Source organism: Metopolophium dirhodum, chromosome 8 (genome assembly GCF_019925205.1).
Source record: "Metopolophium dirhodum isolate CAU chromosome 8, ASM1992520v1, whole genome shotgun sequence".
NCBI lineage: Eukaryota > Metazoa > Arthropoda > Insecta > Hemiptera > Aphididae > Metopolophium > Metopolophium dirhodum.
Genome location: NC_083567.1, coordinates 14,048,663 through 14,068,770, shown reverse-complemented (window position 1 = coordinate 14,068,770; position 20,108 = coordinate 14,048,663). Strand labels below are relative to the sequence as shown.

General features: G+C 29.6%; 1 protein-coding gene across 1 annotated transcript; it reads left to right on the top strand.

Moving 5' to 3' along the window:
• The first annotated feature begins 1,055 nt into the window (after nt 1-1,055).
• LOC132950486 (zinc transporter ZIP3-like) lies at nt 1,056-19,309 on the top strand. The gene is made up of 2 exons (XM_061021977.1): nt 1,056-2,834; nt 18,416-19,309. The coding sequence occupies exons 1-2, from the start codon at nt 1,577-1,579 to the stop codon at nt 18,517-18,519; spliced, it is 1,362 nt and encodes a 453-aa protein (XP_060877960.1). The 5' UTR covers nt 1,056-1,576; the 3' UTR covers nt 18,520-19,309.
• The last annotated feature ends 799 nt before the right edge of the window (nt 19,310-20,108 follow it).

Here is a 20,108-nt window from a genome sequence, read left to right as displayed (position 1 = left end):
GATGGTTGGGGGTCAAGTGATGCTCGGAGAGGTTAAACAAGAGGGTTGCTGTATATACTATACATTTTATCTTGTTTTCAAAAAAATTTATAAAACGAAAAGGAATGGTTTTTTTTGTGTCCAAAATAAAAATGGTCCAAGCCGTAGTACTTATCTTTATTATATATTATTGTAATAGGAAAGCTTTTACTGAAAGATACAAACTACAACAAACGGGTCAAGATTTCGTTGAAAATCCGAATCTCCGTCGTCCCTCCTGCAAATGTGCGCTTGTGCGACATTATTGTCATCTGAAAATATTATTAATTGCAAATAACAAACAAAATGGTTAAATGTTGACAGAATTCGGAGAAAATTAAAATCAAGGAAATAGGATGTAGGCAGTTTTTTTTTTACTTAATTCATAATTAACTTAATGATACCTGCTAATATATTAAAATGATATGTAATAAAAAAAATATAATTGTATTAATTCTTTTTGGGGGCCTCGTCGACTCATTGAACAATTCGGTCCCTAGGCCTCTAATTACCTTAATTCGTACTTACGTTATCGCACGTGTCATAATATTCACTACCTACCTAAAATATATGCACAATTGTGAACAATTACAGCAATATTACTTATAATATTATTTTATTCATCGGATCGTGCGTCATTGTCGACACGCGCGCAAACATTTTACTCTGTCGGTGTCCATCCGGTCGGATCGATTCTGTTCTCACATGATCGACAACAACGACGAAACGACAACGACAGTACGCGCGTATGTAATTTATCATGTGCACGTGAGTGACGGTGAGTGAAAGACGCGGAAACTACGAACTCGGTACGGTAGTGTGGTATAATATATTATGATATTAATAATAATAATAAAAATAATATAGATATTATGTATATTACATTATATTATATTATAATATATTATTTTCATGCGTGTTGTTGTTGTTGTTGTTGATGTTGTTGTTGTTGTTGTTGTTGTAGTAGTAGTAGTAGTAGTAGTGGTACACGACGTGTGGCGGTGGTAGTGGTGGCAGTGACTAGCGGCGGCGGCAGCTGCGGTGGTGGTGGTGGTTGCTCGCCGCCGTCGTAGACGCCACCACGACGCGGTTCTCCACGTTCGGTGAACGTAGTCGCACACGGCACACCCGCAGTAACCGGCGTCCGCGTTCGAGGTCTCCTCTCAGTGCTGTGACTGGTGCCGTGCTATGCGTTCGCCGACGGTCATCGTTTCGGGTGGTGCACGGGATCGTCATCGGTGCTGCCAGTGACGGCGTTTGACCGCTGCGAAGTCGACCGTGTTTCACCGCGCGGAATAGTAGGCGCGCGCGCCCGCGCACACGCACGCTACAACTATTATTATATATTTCGTATTTTTGCGCGTTACGCGCGCGGTTCGCTCGCACGTATTATAATAATAAACATAATATTAATATAGTACGCGTCATATTCGAACGAGATAATAATAAAAACAACGGCGACGGCGTCTGATTTTATGATAGCGCAGCGGTAATATCAATAATACCATCATTATAATACCTGCAACGGAGCTTTTAACCATATAATATAGCGCCGAATATGGCCGAGACAGTGATAGTGTCGGACGACGCGACGGCGACCAGCACGTCAGCGCTCGTCGATCAGATAATCGTGGCCAAGACGTTCGCCATGCTCGTCCTGGGCCTGGGCTCGTTCGTGCTGGGCGTCGTGCCCCTGAAGCTGACCAAATGGTGGCGGATGAACCCCGCAGCCGCACCACCATCGCACCAAACCGGCGGTCACTCGCACGGAGGCGACTCGGCCACCGGTTCGCCGGCTGTATCGCTGCTACTGTGCTTCGGCGGCGGCGTGCTGCTGTTCACCACGCTGCTGCACCTGCAGCCTGAAGTCCGGGAGGGCGTCGGTCGGTTGCAGAAGTCCGGACAACTTCCTAACGGACAGGGCACCGAGCACCTGGGAGACCTAATATTTTGCGCCGGGTTCTTCATGGTGTTCATCGTGGACGAGATCGTCCACTCGGTACTGGACCGGTGCGCGGCCGGCCACGTGGACCGCAGCTCCGCCGAGGAGGTGCTGCACCGGTCGATGAGCCTTAGGCGGCGGACCATGTCCATACCGAGGGCCTCGCTGGCCGGCAGTGGTGGCTCGCCCAGCTCCGTTCCGTCGGTGACGGGTGGCATGTCAGTGGCCAGCAACAAGGAGCTGCTGCAGAACGATGTGCCGTGTAAGCCGCACGACAAGCGGTACCGGCCGGCGGCCTGGGAGTCCGGTGGCACGGCACCGTCATCCACGCGGTTCGCACACCACCAGCAACGGGTCGGCGACAATGACACCGAGAAACAGATGAAGCTGGAAAGCGGCGGCGGGCCCGGAGGCGTCGATGGTGGCCACTCGTTCCGCGGCCTGTTCGCCGTGCTGGCGCTGTCGTTTCACGAGGTGTTCGAAGGCCTGGCCATAGGGCTTGAGGAGCGCGTCGACAACATGTGGTACCTGTTCATCGCCGTGGCCACGCACAAGCTGGTCATCGCCTTCTGCATCGGCCTGGAACTGGCCTGGTCCAAGACCCGGCGGCCCGTGCTCGTCATGTACGTGGCCACGTTCGCCGTCGTCACGCCCGTGGGCATCATAATCGGCATGGTGCTAGTGCAGTGCGGCACCGGCGGTACCGTGGACGGGTCTCCCGGACGCGTGGCTGTCATCCTGCAGGGACTGGCCGCCGGCACGCTGCTATACGTCGTGTTCTTCGAGGTGCTTGCCAGGCACAAACAGTCGGGATTTTTGCACCTGTTGTCCATAATGTTCGGATTCAGTATTCTGCTCGTATTGCAAATGATGAGTGAGTATAACACATTAACGTCTTTAAAATCGATATTTTCGTACCTAGTACTGTAGGTACCCACCTAAATAATAACTATATAGGATTGTGTGGTATTTAATGTATTAAAAAAAACTTTATATAAATGCATTAAAATCTCAAAAATTCAGTATAATATAAATGTATGATGCACTGCAGTAAGTTTTACGTGAGATTCATAATTTATAAATACAAGTACATTTCTCAAGTGTAAAATATTATATATAATATTATTAATTGAGTACGAGTGTACGACGTGAGTTCAGATCGTGTAAAATATTTATAAGTCGAAAATTGAAATAATAATATTCTTGAATGTATGTAAGAAGTTATAATTGACAAAAAAACATAAAAAATATCGAAAAAGTATTGAAAAATTATCTAAAAAAGCCCAAAAAACACGGGATAAATCAAAAATTTCAAAATTGAATTCATTACTACCTAATTCAAGCTTTGTGTTATAAGGTAGCCTATGTTTTACAGTACTGAAGTTAAAAATACTTAATATTTCTTCAAATTCACAGTCCTAATAATAATCATGGGACTATAATAGGAATTAAGATTTAGATGCGCTGGTATGTTTTTATTCACAATGTGCAGATCAGTAAGTTATATCCACAACTTGCCTCTTAATATTATGTCGATATAAATTATTTTTTTTTTATTTTTCGTGTGGTTACTACAACTATATAAAGACCGAAAATGCATGTATCTTATGGTATGTAATATTATTTAAACGAAAGTAGCGAAAAAAGGTAGATGACATCATATTACGTATATATTACGCTGTAAATGTCGATTCTATAAAATAGTAGTTATCTGTCGCAACGACGAAAACGATTTTAAAATGCTACATGGATATATTCAAAAATAAGACTACCAAAACAGATTTAGCTTGTATGCATAAAAAGTAACATTATTCGATCTGCTTTTTAAAATTATTCGCTTGATGATAGTTTGGAAAATGTAATGGTATAGCTGATACCTCGTCGTATATTTTTATCGCATATCTTAGCATATATTTGAACAAAACTAAATGCATATTTTACTATTTTATATTGCATAATATATAAAGCTAAGAATACTTACTATATAGAATATAGATACCTACTATTATAATATTATGATATTAAGCGAATCACATTCGTCTCTCTTTCTCTCTTATAATGTACGCGTATTTATGCGAACCACACTTACACCAATAACAATATAATGACATACAAACAATGTAAATATGTAATAGTATAAACAATCGTCGTGAACCTCATTGTATAAACTATTGCAGCGCTGTTTACGTTTTTCTAATCCCTTATTGGACGGTGACAGCGGGTAGCCGGGTGTGTTGTACATAATAATGTACATAATATTATGTCTTGAGATTATAATAACACTTATCGCCATCAGTTCCATAACTATACAAATACACACTGTAGGTACCTGTAATATTCCTGTTTACTGTGCAAATATATAATATAGGTACGTTTACCGTACTTCGAAACCATTTTATAATAAGGGCTTAGGGTGTTGTTCTAACCCAATTAATACGCACCACATGTATTTATCACTAACACCTCGCCAGCAAGTGTTTACTTAATATTCTGATGTCCAGAGGCGCCGGTATCTTTTGAAACGCCTACTTATGGGCTATGACATAATATTATTGTTTTTAATGCAAAGCACCCACGACCCACCCACGACTCACCCACAAGTACCTACGTACAAAAATATTCTCCAACTATTAATTTACCATATTATTAATTTGTTATTGGCAAAACCAACTTTCGGTGCCTCTGAAACCCGTTCCTTTATATTATATATTATTTATTATAATATGTACGCGTATTTATTTCTATAATCATTGCACCATATTACAACAATACAACGTATATATATTATTACTTATCAAGTTGATATTTTTTTTCTAATCGGTAATTTCCTCGGTAATTTCCAATTACGTTTGGGTCTTATACCTATAGTATAGATGTATAATTTTTAACTTTGATATCTTCGATCAAAATAAAATATAAAAAGTAGTTTATGTAATTTAAATACCTATTAGGTTGAGTATGCCAGAAAGTAATTAATTATGTTATAACGATAACGGACTATGATAGCGGTTATCAAACGTTTTCGTTCGCAGAGCCTTTACATGGCTTAGAGCCTCAAAAACTAAAAATGTCAATTCTAATTTAAATCGGATATGTATTCGCGGAGCCCCAACACAAATATTAGCTCCGTGAAGCACAGTTTGAGAATCGCTCGTCTATGAAGCATGACCTGCAAGTTATTTATACTACTATCAATATTATCATTAATCATCCTACCTTGACTTGAGCTACAAACTAAACGCTTTTTATTGTTTTGTTAAAACATTTAAATTAAGCTAAACAAAATAATGTAAATACAAAGATAATAGGTACTAGTCTACTTACAATGCATGTAATTACATTTTTAAGACATGGCATAATATTGTAAAGACGATAATGAGTAATATTATTAAAAAACAAAAGATTTTGTAATACTTAATAATACATAACATCAAAAATGTATTATAATTATTTTATTTATATATAATAATACCTATAGTTAGCATAAGTCAAAAGGATTCAAATGTTATTAGTTACAACGAAATTGATTAGGAAGGATTAGTATTATAGACAGTACGCTTTAGGTAGTTAAATAAACCACTTATAATAAACAAATTATGTAGTGTATTGCACACAAATAATAAGGACCTTGCAAAGGTGCTTATCATTATTAGTTCTACAATCATTAAGCTAGAAGTTGATGACCATTTAACAGTTTTAACTTAATTTAAACATATGTGAACTCAAGAATGTCAAGACTTTCACGTCTTGTTTTTATTAATTATATTTATTAAAAAAAAACCGGTTCATTTCAAAAACAACATATTATTCAAAGCGTCCTATAGGCCTCACATGATAAATATGATGGGAAAAAAAAAATAAAATTTTCACCACGTAAACTTGGTCAGTAAGAACCTACTTACGCCTAAAGAAATCTCAGAATATTTATTTGGCTAAAATGCACGAGACACCGTTAATCCAAAACAATCTTAAATAGTTTTGTTAACATTTATATTCGTAAAATATTTATATTTTGCCGTAGGTATAGTAATTTGGGACACTACAATTCCTATAGAAAATTATATCAATAACTCCAAAATAATTTTAAATGTAAAACATTACTATAATATTTATCTTCCTCATATTATAGGTATTTTACTAAAAATCTATAAGTACACAATTTTTTTTTTAAATACAACAATTAAATTTTAGTAGGTAGTTAAGTTGAATTTAATTGCTGTATAAAAATGTACACTATATACCTACTTTTAACAAAGTGAAAGAGACAAAGTGTATCAATAAATTGTCTCTTAAGTACCTATATCGTTATAATATAATTTGGACTGTAATTACAGATATTAATAAAGAATTGCTTTTAACGGAGAAGTCATAAAGTAGACCGATAACGGATGCTTTCATGTTTTAAAATAAGAATTAAAAGTAAATTAAATATTAGGTAGCTTATAATAATTAATAGTATCATAATGAATGCTAAATAGGTATGTACCTCCTTAATAATAATAATGTTAATATTAATTTTCACGTAAAAACGAAATAATCGAAATTGTTGATGAAACAAAACACTTCATAAGCCATGAGGATACTTTCTCACTCACTGTAAATGAAGTAGCTAAGTTAAAATAAGATAAATTATTTAGAAATCGATTCTTAAATCACGTAAATCCACTAATCATGGATTTAACATACAATAACCTCCCTGCAGGTGTCCATCTTGCCATATACGATATACTTACTAATAATATAAAAACTATGTATGTACTATGTATTGTATACTTCTAAAGAGTATACCTACTGCATTCTATGTTTACTGTTTAGAACATTGTAATTATATTTTACAAGGAATTAAATATAAAAAAATAAATAATACTGTAGTATAATAACCATATTATATACCTATTGGCTATTGATTATTGTTATAACTAGGTAATAATATAAGTTTTGTGTTATCTAAGTATCTTTTATCTAGGAGTCTAGGACCTAGGTGCCCAATAAATATTTATTTTATTGTTTTATACATTTATTTCTACTTCTATAAACAACGATAAAATACTTAATAGTTACCCAAGTGTTTCATTATTTTAGATTTTGATTTGTGAACGAAGCTAGGAATAATATATTGGTTTTACAATAATATAATATGTTTTAATATTGATATTTTTTACTAACAAAAAATTATTTCAAACATTAAAATTTGATCCAAGGGGTGATCAATTATAAAAACCTCAGTTTTTATAATCGAGAAAATTTAATAAAAGACAGTGGATATGTGAAAGAATTTACGTAACACCAGTTTTCGACAAAATCGATTTTGTTTTTATTCAGAAAGGATTAGTTGAGACTTAACATTTTCACCAATATTTAAATTAGTATTTTCTATACATTATTCATAATATTTGAAACGTTGACTATTTTTATTGTTTTCGGTTTATGAAGATAACATTTTTGTTTCTCGATCAAAAGGGTTGAAAATTTAAAAAAAAAGGTAAATTCCTTAAGTTGTTATTATAAAATATCAAAATAAAATTTTACAATGTTTTAAAAAAATGTTTTTAACAAAGACTTCCAGTTGTTCCTGTTTATTTTTGTAATTTAAAATAAATACTTGTTATTAAAGTTTTCATCGTTACGTACATTATTTTTTTTGCGTAGACGAGGAAATTTAATAAAATATATTTTGTACTTATTTTAAAGCTTTATTTTTTTATTGAACCATTCTATGGTACGATGGTATTGGTTTATAAGTTATATTATGTAATATTATGCTTTTGACAAAAATTTTTCAACGTATCAAATTAATAAAATATTAATGTTAACATAAATATATTATAAGACGGTGGCAGCGCGCGGTGTTTGATGAACTTAATACTATATTGTATATGCTGATCCACCAGTTTTCATCACGTAGAACTGCTTATATTCGTAGAGCTACAAAGATTTATGGATTTATGATGAAAGCTAAAAAATTAAATCTTTATTTTGCATGTATGTTTTTAAAATTTAAATGTTGGTAACATAAAAAAGATATTAAAAAAAAATCACGTGTCCATCTTATTGACTTAAAAAACAACTATAGATAAAATATATATAGTTATTTATGCTTAAAAATTGAATGTATATTGTTATTGTGGTTACTTATATTTTGTATCTTAAAAAAATATTGACTACGGATTAGCTCGGTGACGAAACACGCGGTGGAAGAATAGATGATACTGTCAAAAATCGAAGAACTAGAATGGGTAAATCCTTTTCTATCGAATATATTACTCATCACGTTCATATAACACGTTAAGAGTCACGGTCACGGCGGTCACGTTTTGTTCGCATGTACTTCTGCAGTGGCGGGTGGACGAATCGAAACAAAGAACTGTGACATAATGGTGAATTCACAAACAGTCAGTGTCCATCAATATAATAATAATGCATGCATTCGTATCTTTGAACACATACTGTGCTTCTTGTGTTATTGACCACTATATAATAAGGAAGTGTATAGACGTTTGTGACGGATATATTGTTGAACGTTTCCTCTACATAATATTCTCAACGACTTTCTACGCATTTTCCGCAGTTACCGAGTAGTACTTGAAACCCTATATTCGGTCTTGAGTATTATCGACGAAAAAGAAAAACAACTAGAATGTTACGAAATACAATATCAAATATATTATATTATGTGATATACAGAATTCGAGATTCGTGTTAAAATGACCGGTGTGATTTTTTAATCGGTTAAAACAACAATACATGTACTGAAATTATTCTCGCGTGTTTCTTTTGTGAACACATGCGGTTTACTATCACACGCGTACCTGTTGCGTATATTGTACATATTATTATAATATCTGAAGCGAACTAATTTTAATACGCAACACAGACTCCACAACCTCAACCATTGAGGTTAAGGATATATTGGGTTATTGACAACGATTCGCAACGGACACGCAGGAACTATGCGAAAGACAAAGACAATATCCGATAGCCAGTGTTCCATGAAAACCATTAAAAATTGTATAGTGTTTAAATTTTTCAATTTCATAACGGATTTGGTTTTGCATACAGTACTTATGTGCTTTATAATTTGCATATAGGCTTAACCTTCTCATTTCGATACTAAAAAATATCAATAATACTATATTTAAGTCATTTAACTATAAATATCTTATCTACTATCTATTATGAAATATAATCTCTTCCATAGTCTTCTACTATGTATAAAAAAACCATGGCATGCTACTCGATATTTTTCTTCTACAAGAAAAATCTATGAATCATAAATATGGTTTTGTTATTAAGTAACCATAACAACGAAAACCTTACCAAAAAATCGGTCAGAAACAAAACATTTTGTATCCAACCCAAAAACATATTTATGTTAAAACATAAATAATATTCCACATATTATTATTAACAATTAGTACTATTGCCAAGTAGCCTACGCAAAAAATACTGTGCCTAAAAAAATGTAGTGTAATACAATTTCAAAGCCATAAGTCTTACGTGTTTTTAAAATTACAGAATATATTAAATTCAAAATTCAAAGGGCGGGGAAGGTTCTGCGTTTGTTGATGGGTGGTTGGACATCAAGTGATCAGTTTTAAACAATGTATTTATTATACACATTATACACGATAGGCATATTTATGGAAATAAAATACTAAAATATTCCTGCACAGTTCGTTAAATTTGATTAGTATTGATATTTTTAATTTAAAATTCTCTTTGTGATTGTTGAATATGAATGTGTACCTATGTTTAGTATTTACATTTTACCCACTTGTAATTAAATAGATGAATATTTTGGATGGCATAATATAGTTAATGATATGTAGCTTACTGTTTAGAAAAAATTAGGGTAATTGTTTTTACTCTTCCCTGTTATCTGCACATGACCAGTCGTTTTACGTATATTGTCATTTTTTATTTCACCAAATATTACACCTGTTGGCTATTTCCTATAATTTTTTTTCGAATATTTAAAACTTATTTCAACAATAATCGGTTTTTGCTAATTACAGTTTACACTTTTACAGACTAACAATTTGACTAAAAAATGTAAATCTTAGTAAAATTATACTCACTAAGTATTGATTTAATTTTGTAAATTATTAGGAATAGCAATAATTAGCCATGATTTATATAGGTACTTTAAAATATGAACCCATTATTATCAAATAACTAACTATAATTTATTGTAATGGAAATTCATTAATTTTAAGTACCATATTTTGTTACAATGTTGTTTTAGAAAATTAAATTATAAAATGTTAAAAGTTATTTTAGTTTGTAGAATTGTATGTAGTATAATATTTTTGAATTAAAAGACGTATAAAGAATTACAGACAAAATAACACGTTATAATAACAGTTATTACTTATTACAATGTGCATGTAAAACTAACAGTTAATTAATTGTATGTAAAAATATTATGGTTAAACAAATGTAAATAAATAATTAGTATTTAGTTAGAGAATATATTTAAAAATGAGAACATACAAAATATTTACACTGAACTTAATATGGAATTTGTAAAAAAAATAACTTAAAAATATATAAACATAAAACGATAGTAAGTACAATAGTACAATACTTCTTTTAAAGTGATTTATATTATTTTTAACTCACCGTATTTAAATTCTAAGGGCATAAGGGTTATTGACCATTTTATAGACATTGAAAAATTCCACGAGCGTAGACTGATGAGTGATGATATACATCTACTTAAAATTATAATACCATATTATATAAAATAATATAATACCTATATATATGTTTGTTATATTCTCGTGTAGAATTCATAAATTCAAAATTAATTTCGACCAAATACGCGTACCTATTTACTAAATATACCTACTGTAGTTAAGTGCCTTTGGTATACTTATTAATTAAACACAATATGTTATTCGAGTAAACAAACAAAGTAATTTGAACACCAACATACGGAAATGGATATAACTACTGGAGGAAGATATACTAATAAAATATATTAACATGTACCTTTCAAAAATATTAATATCCATACTCACTGTAGGATTTAGAGTTATTTGACATGAATATTAAATAACATGGGTTTACCATAATTTGCACTTTATAATATAAGTATTATATCTAGGTAGGTATCTACTATCTACCTGTTATAAGATTCTAGATAATAATTATTATTTTAGTTATGGTGATTATATTTTTCCGGAAAACAAATTTTGGCTTCGTAACAGAAATCGGAAATTTAGTGATGGAAGTATCAAGTAACCTTGTGTAGATTGAAACTGGATATATTCAAGTTATATTTAACACTAGCAATTTTCGGCATTCCTTGAGTTTCCGTGAAAATCAAAATAAAATTGTCATTAATGTTTAGGTTAACACCAGTATTTAGTCAAATCAAAACTATTTTTTTGACTATCGATTTCTACTCAAAATACTTTTTGGAATTCAATAATTCATATTTTTTTCAAATTTAAATTCATCTATCTCAGACTCTAATCATGTACCATTAGATTTAAGTGTTTAAATTTATTGTCTGCATACTGCAATGATAAACAACTACAGATTTTTAATAAATAGCGTATATATACTTACGTATCAATCTAACCTAACCTATACTAACTACACAAGTGGGCAGTGCCCTTGGAATTTCGGTTGATTGTTTTTAAACAATTGTTATTAATATAACAGTCATATTATTGGTAGTTCATCAGTCATCACTCGTCAGTTCTAATTACAGTCATTGTAAATTTTGAAACCATTTGTAACTTTTTTTTTAAAATCCATACCTAGTTGCTCAGGCACAGTAAAAATAAGAATATGTGATAACTGATAAGTGAATATAAATATTGCAGTAAACTGCTGATTGATGAAAGAAGACACCCTGGAGTGGTGACACTTCCTATTTAATATTTATTGTTATTATTATTATCAGTTATTAGTTCAACAAGTCTCTACATCACTTTCGTTTATCGGACGTCTTGGAAGATTACGTTGATTGATAAGTCATGCGTATTAAGACGGCGAGCGTGCCGCGTGGAGCATCTTATGGACATTTTTTGCTTTTTCCTGAACAGTTTTTAGATGCTAGAATTTTGGTGTCATACATTATAGGGAGCTACACAGCTGGACACATTTAAATTTAATAAGAAAATAATGTTCACCATGTTCTTTGCGATAAAAATGACACGAAGACTTTAATCACGTTCATAATATTTTAAAAATTTGAACAATCAAGACAAATATTGATGAGCCATTATTACTTATCAATGTGTATCACCAACTTAAGTACTTGAGTAAATATTATGTATTATATTATATGGTAATTTATATATTATAAATAATTACTACTCGCCCTAGAGACTTCATTGCAGTTACAGTCAATTGTATTTATTATAGGAATTAATTAATTTTGAGTTAGAATAATATAAAATATGGTAGTACAAATAAATATCTAATGAAAAAAAATGATACCTAACCTTAATAGATCAGTTATATAGTATTTAGTAATTACCCATGTTATACTGATTCAGAATAATTGAATAAGTACCAATCAAATATAAAGTAGAGCTACTTCCTTGGCTTTTTAAAAAAAAGTTTTATGTTTTAAACCTACAACTAAATGGTTCCTATCATACCTATAATATACATGCCCTGTGCATGATTTAAAATTAAGTAGGTAGATCTAATATGGTTTTATTTATTTTATGACATTTATATTAAACATTTTACCAATTTCCTACAGTATTACCTAGGTACTTGATTATTATTATATATTTATATTACGCGTGAATCAACTTTTGAATATTTTCAGCACAGTCATATATTATAGGTGTTTAAAAAATGTGTACCTCCTATAGGAATGGAACCCACAACCTATCTGATCTTTCAACGACTGTAAAACTTGCTAAGTATTAAAAAGTGAGTAGTATCATACGTGGAATGCATATTGAATAGATGCTGAATAAATTAGCTGGAAGAGCCATGCCATAATATAGTAATATACTTAGGTATAAGCGTATAACGTATACATTCTATAAACATATTTAATAGATTTAGAAAGTTTAATAATAATAGATTGCAGTTTTTGAGGATGGAGTGACTAGTGAGTCAGTGAATATTATACTGAAAGTGAAAATTGAAAACTATCTTATTTCGAAGACAATCTTATAATAATTTAATGTGACTAATACAATATGTTGTACAATATATTGTAGGTATGTATAGTATGTTATGTTCAACACTTGTTTCGCAGTGAAGTAGTGAACAAACAAAATATAAATCTTTTAATTTATTATAAGCCAGCGAGTTTTAGGCAGTATATTGCACTCTAAATGATTTATTCCGAAAAAAAAATGTTATAAATAATAGATGAGCTAATATAATAGTTACAATATATTGCCCTGTTAGGTATGGATTATGATCTCTGTGATAAATTCAACAATACGTGCAATGTACCCCAATGTTGACTATAATGACTAATGAGTAATTACTAATTACTATAATATAGTTAGTAGGTAATTATTACCAAAGTAGTTGAAACTAAATAAAAATAAAATAAAAATAGTTCTACACTAAAATATAAATTATACCCTTTTAGGAAAGTAGATAATAATTGTTTGTATTGTTTATAACTCATAAGTTACCTATTGTATTTTTAGAATTATGATTTTCTTATGTATATTCATCAGTTATCGTAAATGACACTAAAATTCTAAATGCATAATATAATACTAACCATAATAATAATATAATATAATATAGTAATTACTCTATAATATTATGTACTAGACTTCCTTGTTATTTTATTATTTTATTCATATATGCGGGCGAATGTAAATTCCACCGATTTACGACCTTTTTTTTTACGGTAGTTTTTATAATAGGTAGTATTTATACGGACTATTTGGTATATACATTCATATTAAAATATTCATACGAATATTTCTAAAGTTGTTTTATTATTTTTTTAAGAATGGAAAAAAATTTCTCAAATTTTTCATAGATAAAAGTACTTTCTAGTTCAACGTTAATAATTATAATCGAGTTAACTTGTCTACAAGGTTACATTATCTACAGACTACCATTAATAATAGTAGGTAACTAGTTTATAGTTTTATATCATAATATGGATATAATATATTATAGACATACAATATTATACTTATTGACAATTTGACCTAATTTATAATACTTTTTGACGAAATAAAATATCTTTACATTACACTTGCTCTCTGCTAGTAATACTAAAAATGATATATCACGCTTAAAATTGCATTATGCTTTTTAAAAATATTACTCTTTATCAGATATTTTTTTGAACAACTGATAAATTGGAATATGTCGAGACACGAAATTTAAATTTATTCATATTAGTTTGTATGTCAATAAATTGTCAAATATATTTAAAATTTAAATACATGTATTATTTCCAGTTTACATAATATGATTTAGCGTTAGCTATTTCTATTGATTTTCTAAACATTTTATATAATAATATAATAAACAATATAGGTAATAATATGTAATATTAGGCGCCTGATAGGTATAAGCTATAAAGTCATGATACTATGCACAAGCTCTTTCCCACTGTAGTGTGCATTCCGGTCACCTACAATTGCAGAACGCAATTAATTTACCAAATAAATTCGATATAAACATCGATCGTTCATGTGTTTGAAATACCTTTGTACATTTTGTTCATTGACCATTATAATAGCTATTAACGTATACATTATATAGCTATGTAATCGACCCTAAAGTAAATGGGGCGATGCGAACTTTCTATATTATGGGGTTATTTGGTTTTTAAAATAATAAATATAATTATTGCGTTGCGCTGCAGCTGTAAATCATCTTTGAACAGTTAAAATGGCCAGCAGGCTGCAAGCGCACGAGTATATTATATACCACATCAAATTATATCTAACAATAACGTACATATTATAGTCAAGTTAGATGGCTGCACAATATACGTTCTTTAATTAATGTCATGATTCAAACTTTTATTTTTCAAAAGGGCTGTGAATAGGAGAAAAAATAAGGACCCAATTGTCAGCTTTGTGTCGCAATAGCTCGTGCAGTTTAATACACACGTAACGTACCATTGTACTACAAAATCTAAATTATATTCTAAACGTAGGTACCAATGTGTTACATAACCGGTATAAATATTGTATTATGCAAAGAAAACAATTAATTTTGATTGATGTTTAAATATTTTCATTTTTTACTTCCTAATTGCTCGTGATGGGCATTAACAGGCAAATTGACAAAGTACCTAATCTAATATAGCACCTATCTCACACAGTCACGTAGACAATTTAAATTTAATTCAAATCGCAAGATGCGTTTTTTATTAGAGGAGATCTATGAGAAAATACATATGCTTCCTACTTATTTAAAATTGTTAATATTAGGTACCTATATTATTATAAACAAAATCTATACTCTGAAGACGTTAGTAATTATTACACATTTACACGCATAATCGCATAAATTGAAAACGTTGTAAGCAATATCTCGTATATTCGAAGTGGATCACTGCTGTGTTTCTATTAAAATATTATAATTTAATACTGTACAATGTTCATTGATGACCTATAGCTATTGATTATTATCAGTTATTAGTTACATAATATGATGTACTAATTATGTGATAAAGAATTAGGTACGTTATAAAAATTAGTAAATTATGTTGTATTACCTACATCATGTATTTAGTACATGATGACTTTACATAGATTATACGATATGCCATTTGTATAATAATTAAAATATTAGAAATTGAAATGGTATTAAAGATTCACTGGGTCTTAACGCGTAGCATTTTAGGAAGGATCTTCTTCAAATTAAAATCTTTCTTTTTAAGTGTAAAATAAGGAAACAAGCTGACCTCGGATGATTTTGAGATTTACGAGCCTTTTTGTTTTATATAGTCCGAAAAATGTTGGATTTAAACCAAAAGTATCTATCTTCAGAAATCAGCATTAAAAATACATAGGTAGATGTAGTCCTTCAATGGATTTTAAAAATAAACTCAAATTTGCCATAAGATAGTAAATTAAAAATATACTTACCAGTATGCCAGTATCATTGAATCTTTGAAGTAAAGTTAAAAATATTGTAGGTTTATTGATTATTTTTCTTTTTTTAAAATATGTTTCTCAATTTAAATGCATACGTGTTAGCGTGTTACATACATTGTTACTTGTTAATAAAACAAAATCACACATGAAAATTCATCGACATCAAGTAAACTAAGAGTTATTAGTAATAACTTATAATGCATATTATGTTATATTATTAGGTGTGTAATATAATAATCATAGTTAACTGGTTTTGACTAAATGGATTTGTTGAACAATATCCAAACCTGTATAGTGTTACTTAAAAGGTGGGTGGGTAGACATCACACGTGTGAACCTTGTTTAATTATTTGTATTGTTTTGTGTTAAACTTGGAATAACCTTGCAGTAAAAACAACAAAATTGTTGACAATTTTGAATTATACCTAAATCAAGGCATTACAAGGACTGTAACCAACTGTTTGATGTACACTTGTGATGTTTAAAGTCTTAAATTGTGGTTTACACATTCATATAAAATTCAGAAAGAAGGACAAATTTAACAAATGTATAAAAAATAAAACGTTCAAGAAACTAATAGATATTTCATTTGCTTAGAAATATTGTCGCTCTCAGGAATTAATTAATTTCTAGTTTGGAAACAAAAAAAAAAAAAGTAATGCTACTGGAGTTTATTGAAATTTGTGTAATCCCTAATGCCTAACACATAAAACAAAAAAAAAACTCAGAATATATGATCAAATATGAAAATTCTTTATAAAAGTTGAATGATACGGACAAAATTCCAACATTTTTCGAAACCGATTAAATATATTTTTTTTAGAAATATTATGAAATCAGATAAAATAAATACATATTAATAATGTAAGTATAATACTATAATATACTCAAATCACAACAATTTATTGTTCGTAATAGGCACACATTGTAGGTAAATAGAAACTTTTATAAATTACATAGGTTGTAGGTACAATGAAAATATGAATAATTTTTGTTTAATGCATTATAAAAAGTAAACGATGCGATTGAAATATATTAATTATAGGCATTATAAATTATTGTCTATTACTATCAAAACAGCGTTTTAATAGATATACAAAATAAGTTCACGTGCCTACCTATATAGTAATATGTTGTATAGTAGGTAGATAATAATTAATATTATTCACCGAATAAACCAATTTGGTTTAACAATAATAAATTAGTTTTTTATGTTTTCAGTAATAGTAGCAAATAATATATTGTAATCAGGTACCTGATATTCGTGACTCATTTATTATCGTTTGATGATATTGTTTTTAGTTTACAATGTCTTTACCCATACATTTTAATCAGAAACCATGTGTATCACAGTTGTAGATATCACGTTTTAGTAAGCGATCAAACTAGTAAACAATATTTTGTATAAATTCATATTTTATATTATGCGCAATTTATGCACGATTGATAAACTACCTAAAGACAAACGATTAGCAATAACTTTATAAATAGGTTAATAATAATTTAATTAATAATTAATCTTATTGTTTATTGTTTTACATTATATTTCATGTTCTAAATATTTTTGATAATTGATAATTTTATTTGTTCGGTATAATGTTAAAAAAGATACTTAAATAAAGAGTTCTAACTATGACTATGTTCTATGACTATTGACTATGGACTATAACTATGACTAGACGACTAGTTCATTGCAATTATCCAGTATTCTAAAATGATATAACTATGCCTATAACTATTAAAGTATAATTAAAACTAAGTACCAAACATTCTTCTATTTAATTTAAATATGTACATCAAATTCCAATTTATTAATAACAGTGAACATATTATAATTTCGGACGTTTTTCAAAATACATTGTTATTTATTTCTATAATAATATGTCTACCTAAAATGTTACTCGATTTGTATATAATGTATAAATGTGTTGATTATTATTATTAGGTATAATCCATTAGTTAGTACTTGATAGTGTTTTCAATAAATATCATTTAATTATTACAATCATAGAATATGAAATAAAAATTGTAATATTCAATAAATATTATTTATTTATAGTTATCTAACCTATTTTATTTAAACATTTATAAATTATAATATTAGGTACACAATTTAATATTACCATTGATTATAAATACTACTATACTAGTATTTATAATCAATGGTATTACTTTTTAAAATGAACGAAATAATCAAGATTATAGAATAGTTTTAATATTAATACTTGATCGAAAAACAAAACTTCGTACCTACCTATACGTTTTCATAATTTAATTCTATAACTAATAATATGACAATATAACTATTGCTTAACTTTTCGTTATTACAGTTTTACGTCAGTTTGTAGTTTATTTTATAAATAATATATATTTTGATATTTTTCAGCTCATCAACACAGTCACGGCCCAGTTGACAACAATCAACATTCGGATCACGATCATTCATCACACGAACATGAACACGAACACGAACACGTACACGATCATTAGAATTTCCCAATTCTTTGAGTTACCAAGTATTTTATTAAGCCCATCGTGATCTAAGTTTGATGTAGATTGTATTTCGTTATTAAGTTAAGCTATCAACTATTTTGTATTGTTTATTTATATTTATATAACACATATATTATATAATATATACCTGTATACTAGTATAGGGTGATTTTATGAATGTAAAACACTCTTTTTATGTGAGCTTTCGAGTTGTAAATTTGTTTATTATGCATTTTGAAGGACATCCTACTTTAGTTGCAAACTTATATTATGTTATATTACTTTTTTGCAAAAAAATAAGTTTTCTATTATTTTTATACTAATGCATTTTGTTATTAATCATATTTTTACTTTCATATGAAAGACAGACAGCTTTTATTTACAAATATATCGAACATTAAACCAATATTCTATTATTTATAAATTATTGATCATTTAAGGATTTGATAATAAGCGTGGACTGCTGAGGAATTACTACAATTTATTGGTCCACTATTTCTATGGTCAAATTATTAAATGCTTACTAATAAATGATAATATACTTTTGAGTTTTGGTTTAAGAAAATCAAAAACTGAAAAATTATTATGAAATGTTTTAGTATTATTGTTATTTTTTTTTTAATAGTGTTATAAATATTTAAAATTATACAACATAATATGTATATGATACGAAATTTTTTTTCCAAAATCAGAACAATTGACTGAAAGTATGAGTTTTTAAACATTATAAATAATTATTATGTTGTATTTATATTATATATGTATATGTGTTTGATATATTATATTGTATATATTATTATATAAAAGAAAACAATAAATTATTTTTTCATAAAGTGACTTTACCAATATTACATCCTAAGTACCTATCTTACTCACTCAACTAATAAAAAAAAGTTACATAATATGGTTATTTAATGGATTCTCTGTTTTAGAATGCATTTGGAATTATTGACGGAATGTGCATTATTATTTTTATTTTTAGATTCTGATGAGTGGAGGGATGAATGTATCATATATTGGTTTTACAATAATGTGATTTTTTGCGTGTTTGATCTCTGACGTCTTGCGCATTTTGAGGATAACAAGCGAACCATAAGCAGTTAACCTAAGTACAACCAATTGCGGACAAAATCGATTTGGTTTTTTTTTTGTAATTAAAAAATTAATATTTGTAAGTGGGAGACTTATAATTTTTACCAAATATTAATATTAGCATTTTCTGGCATTTCCTTAGCATTTTTCGTATTTGTATAAAATATGCGGTTTATCACTGAATTCAAATTTAACACATCCATTATAGTGACCTTCTCAATGACAAAGTAAAAACATACTCGATACTCGACACCCACCTACTATATAATACAGCAGATGAGTGATTTCTCCGATTTAATAATATAAACTTTTCTGTTATTTTTCTTGATAAAATAATTTTGTATATAGATATATTTTAGTAGATTAGATAGGCATAATATTATATGACCTTTAGTTGCTGTTTGATATAAAAAAAATAAAAATTAATATTTGTCAAATTATGAATCAAGATGTGTATAGTTTAAATGTTTAATAATCAATAATCATGTAAAGTA

What these genes read in the sequence shown, in the direction of transcription:
- LOC132950486 (XM_061021977.1), top strand. Translation starts at nt 1,577, where the DNA reads ATGGCCGAGACAGTGATAGTGTCGGACGACGCGACGGCGACCAGCACG. An exon ending in GCTCGTATTGCAAATGATGA is followed by an intron (nt 2,835 to 18,415) that starts GTGAGTATAACA and finishes GATATTTTTCAG; the next exon opens with CTCATCAACACAGTCACGGC.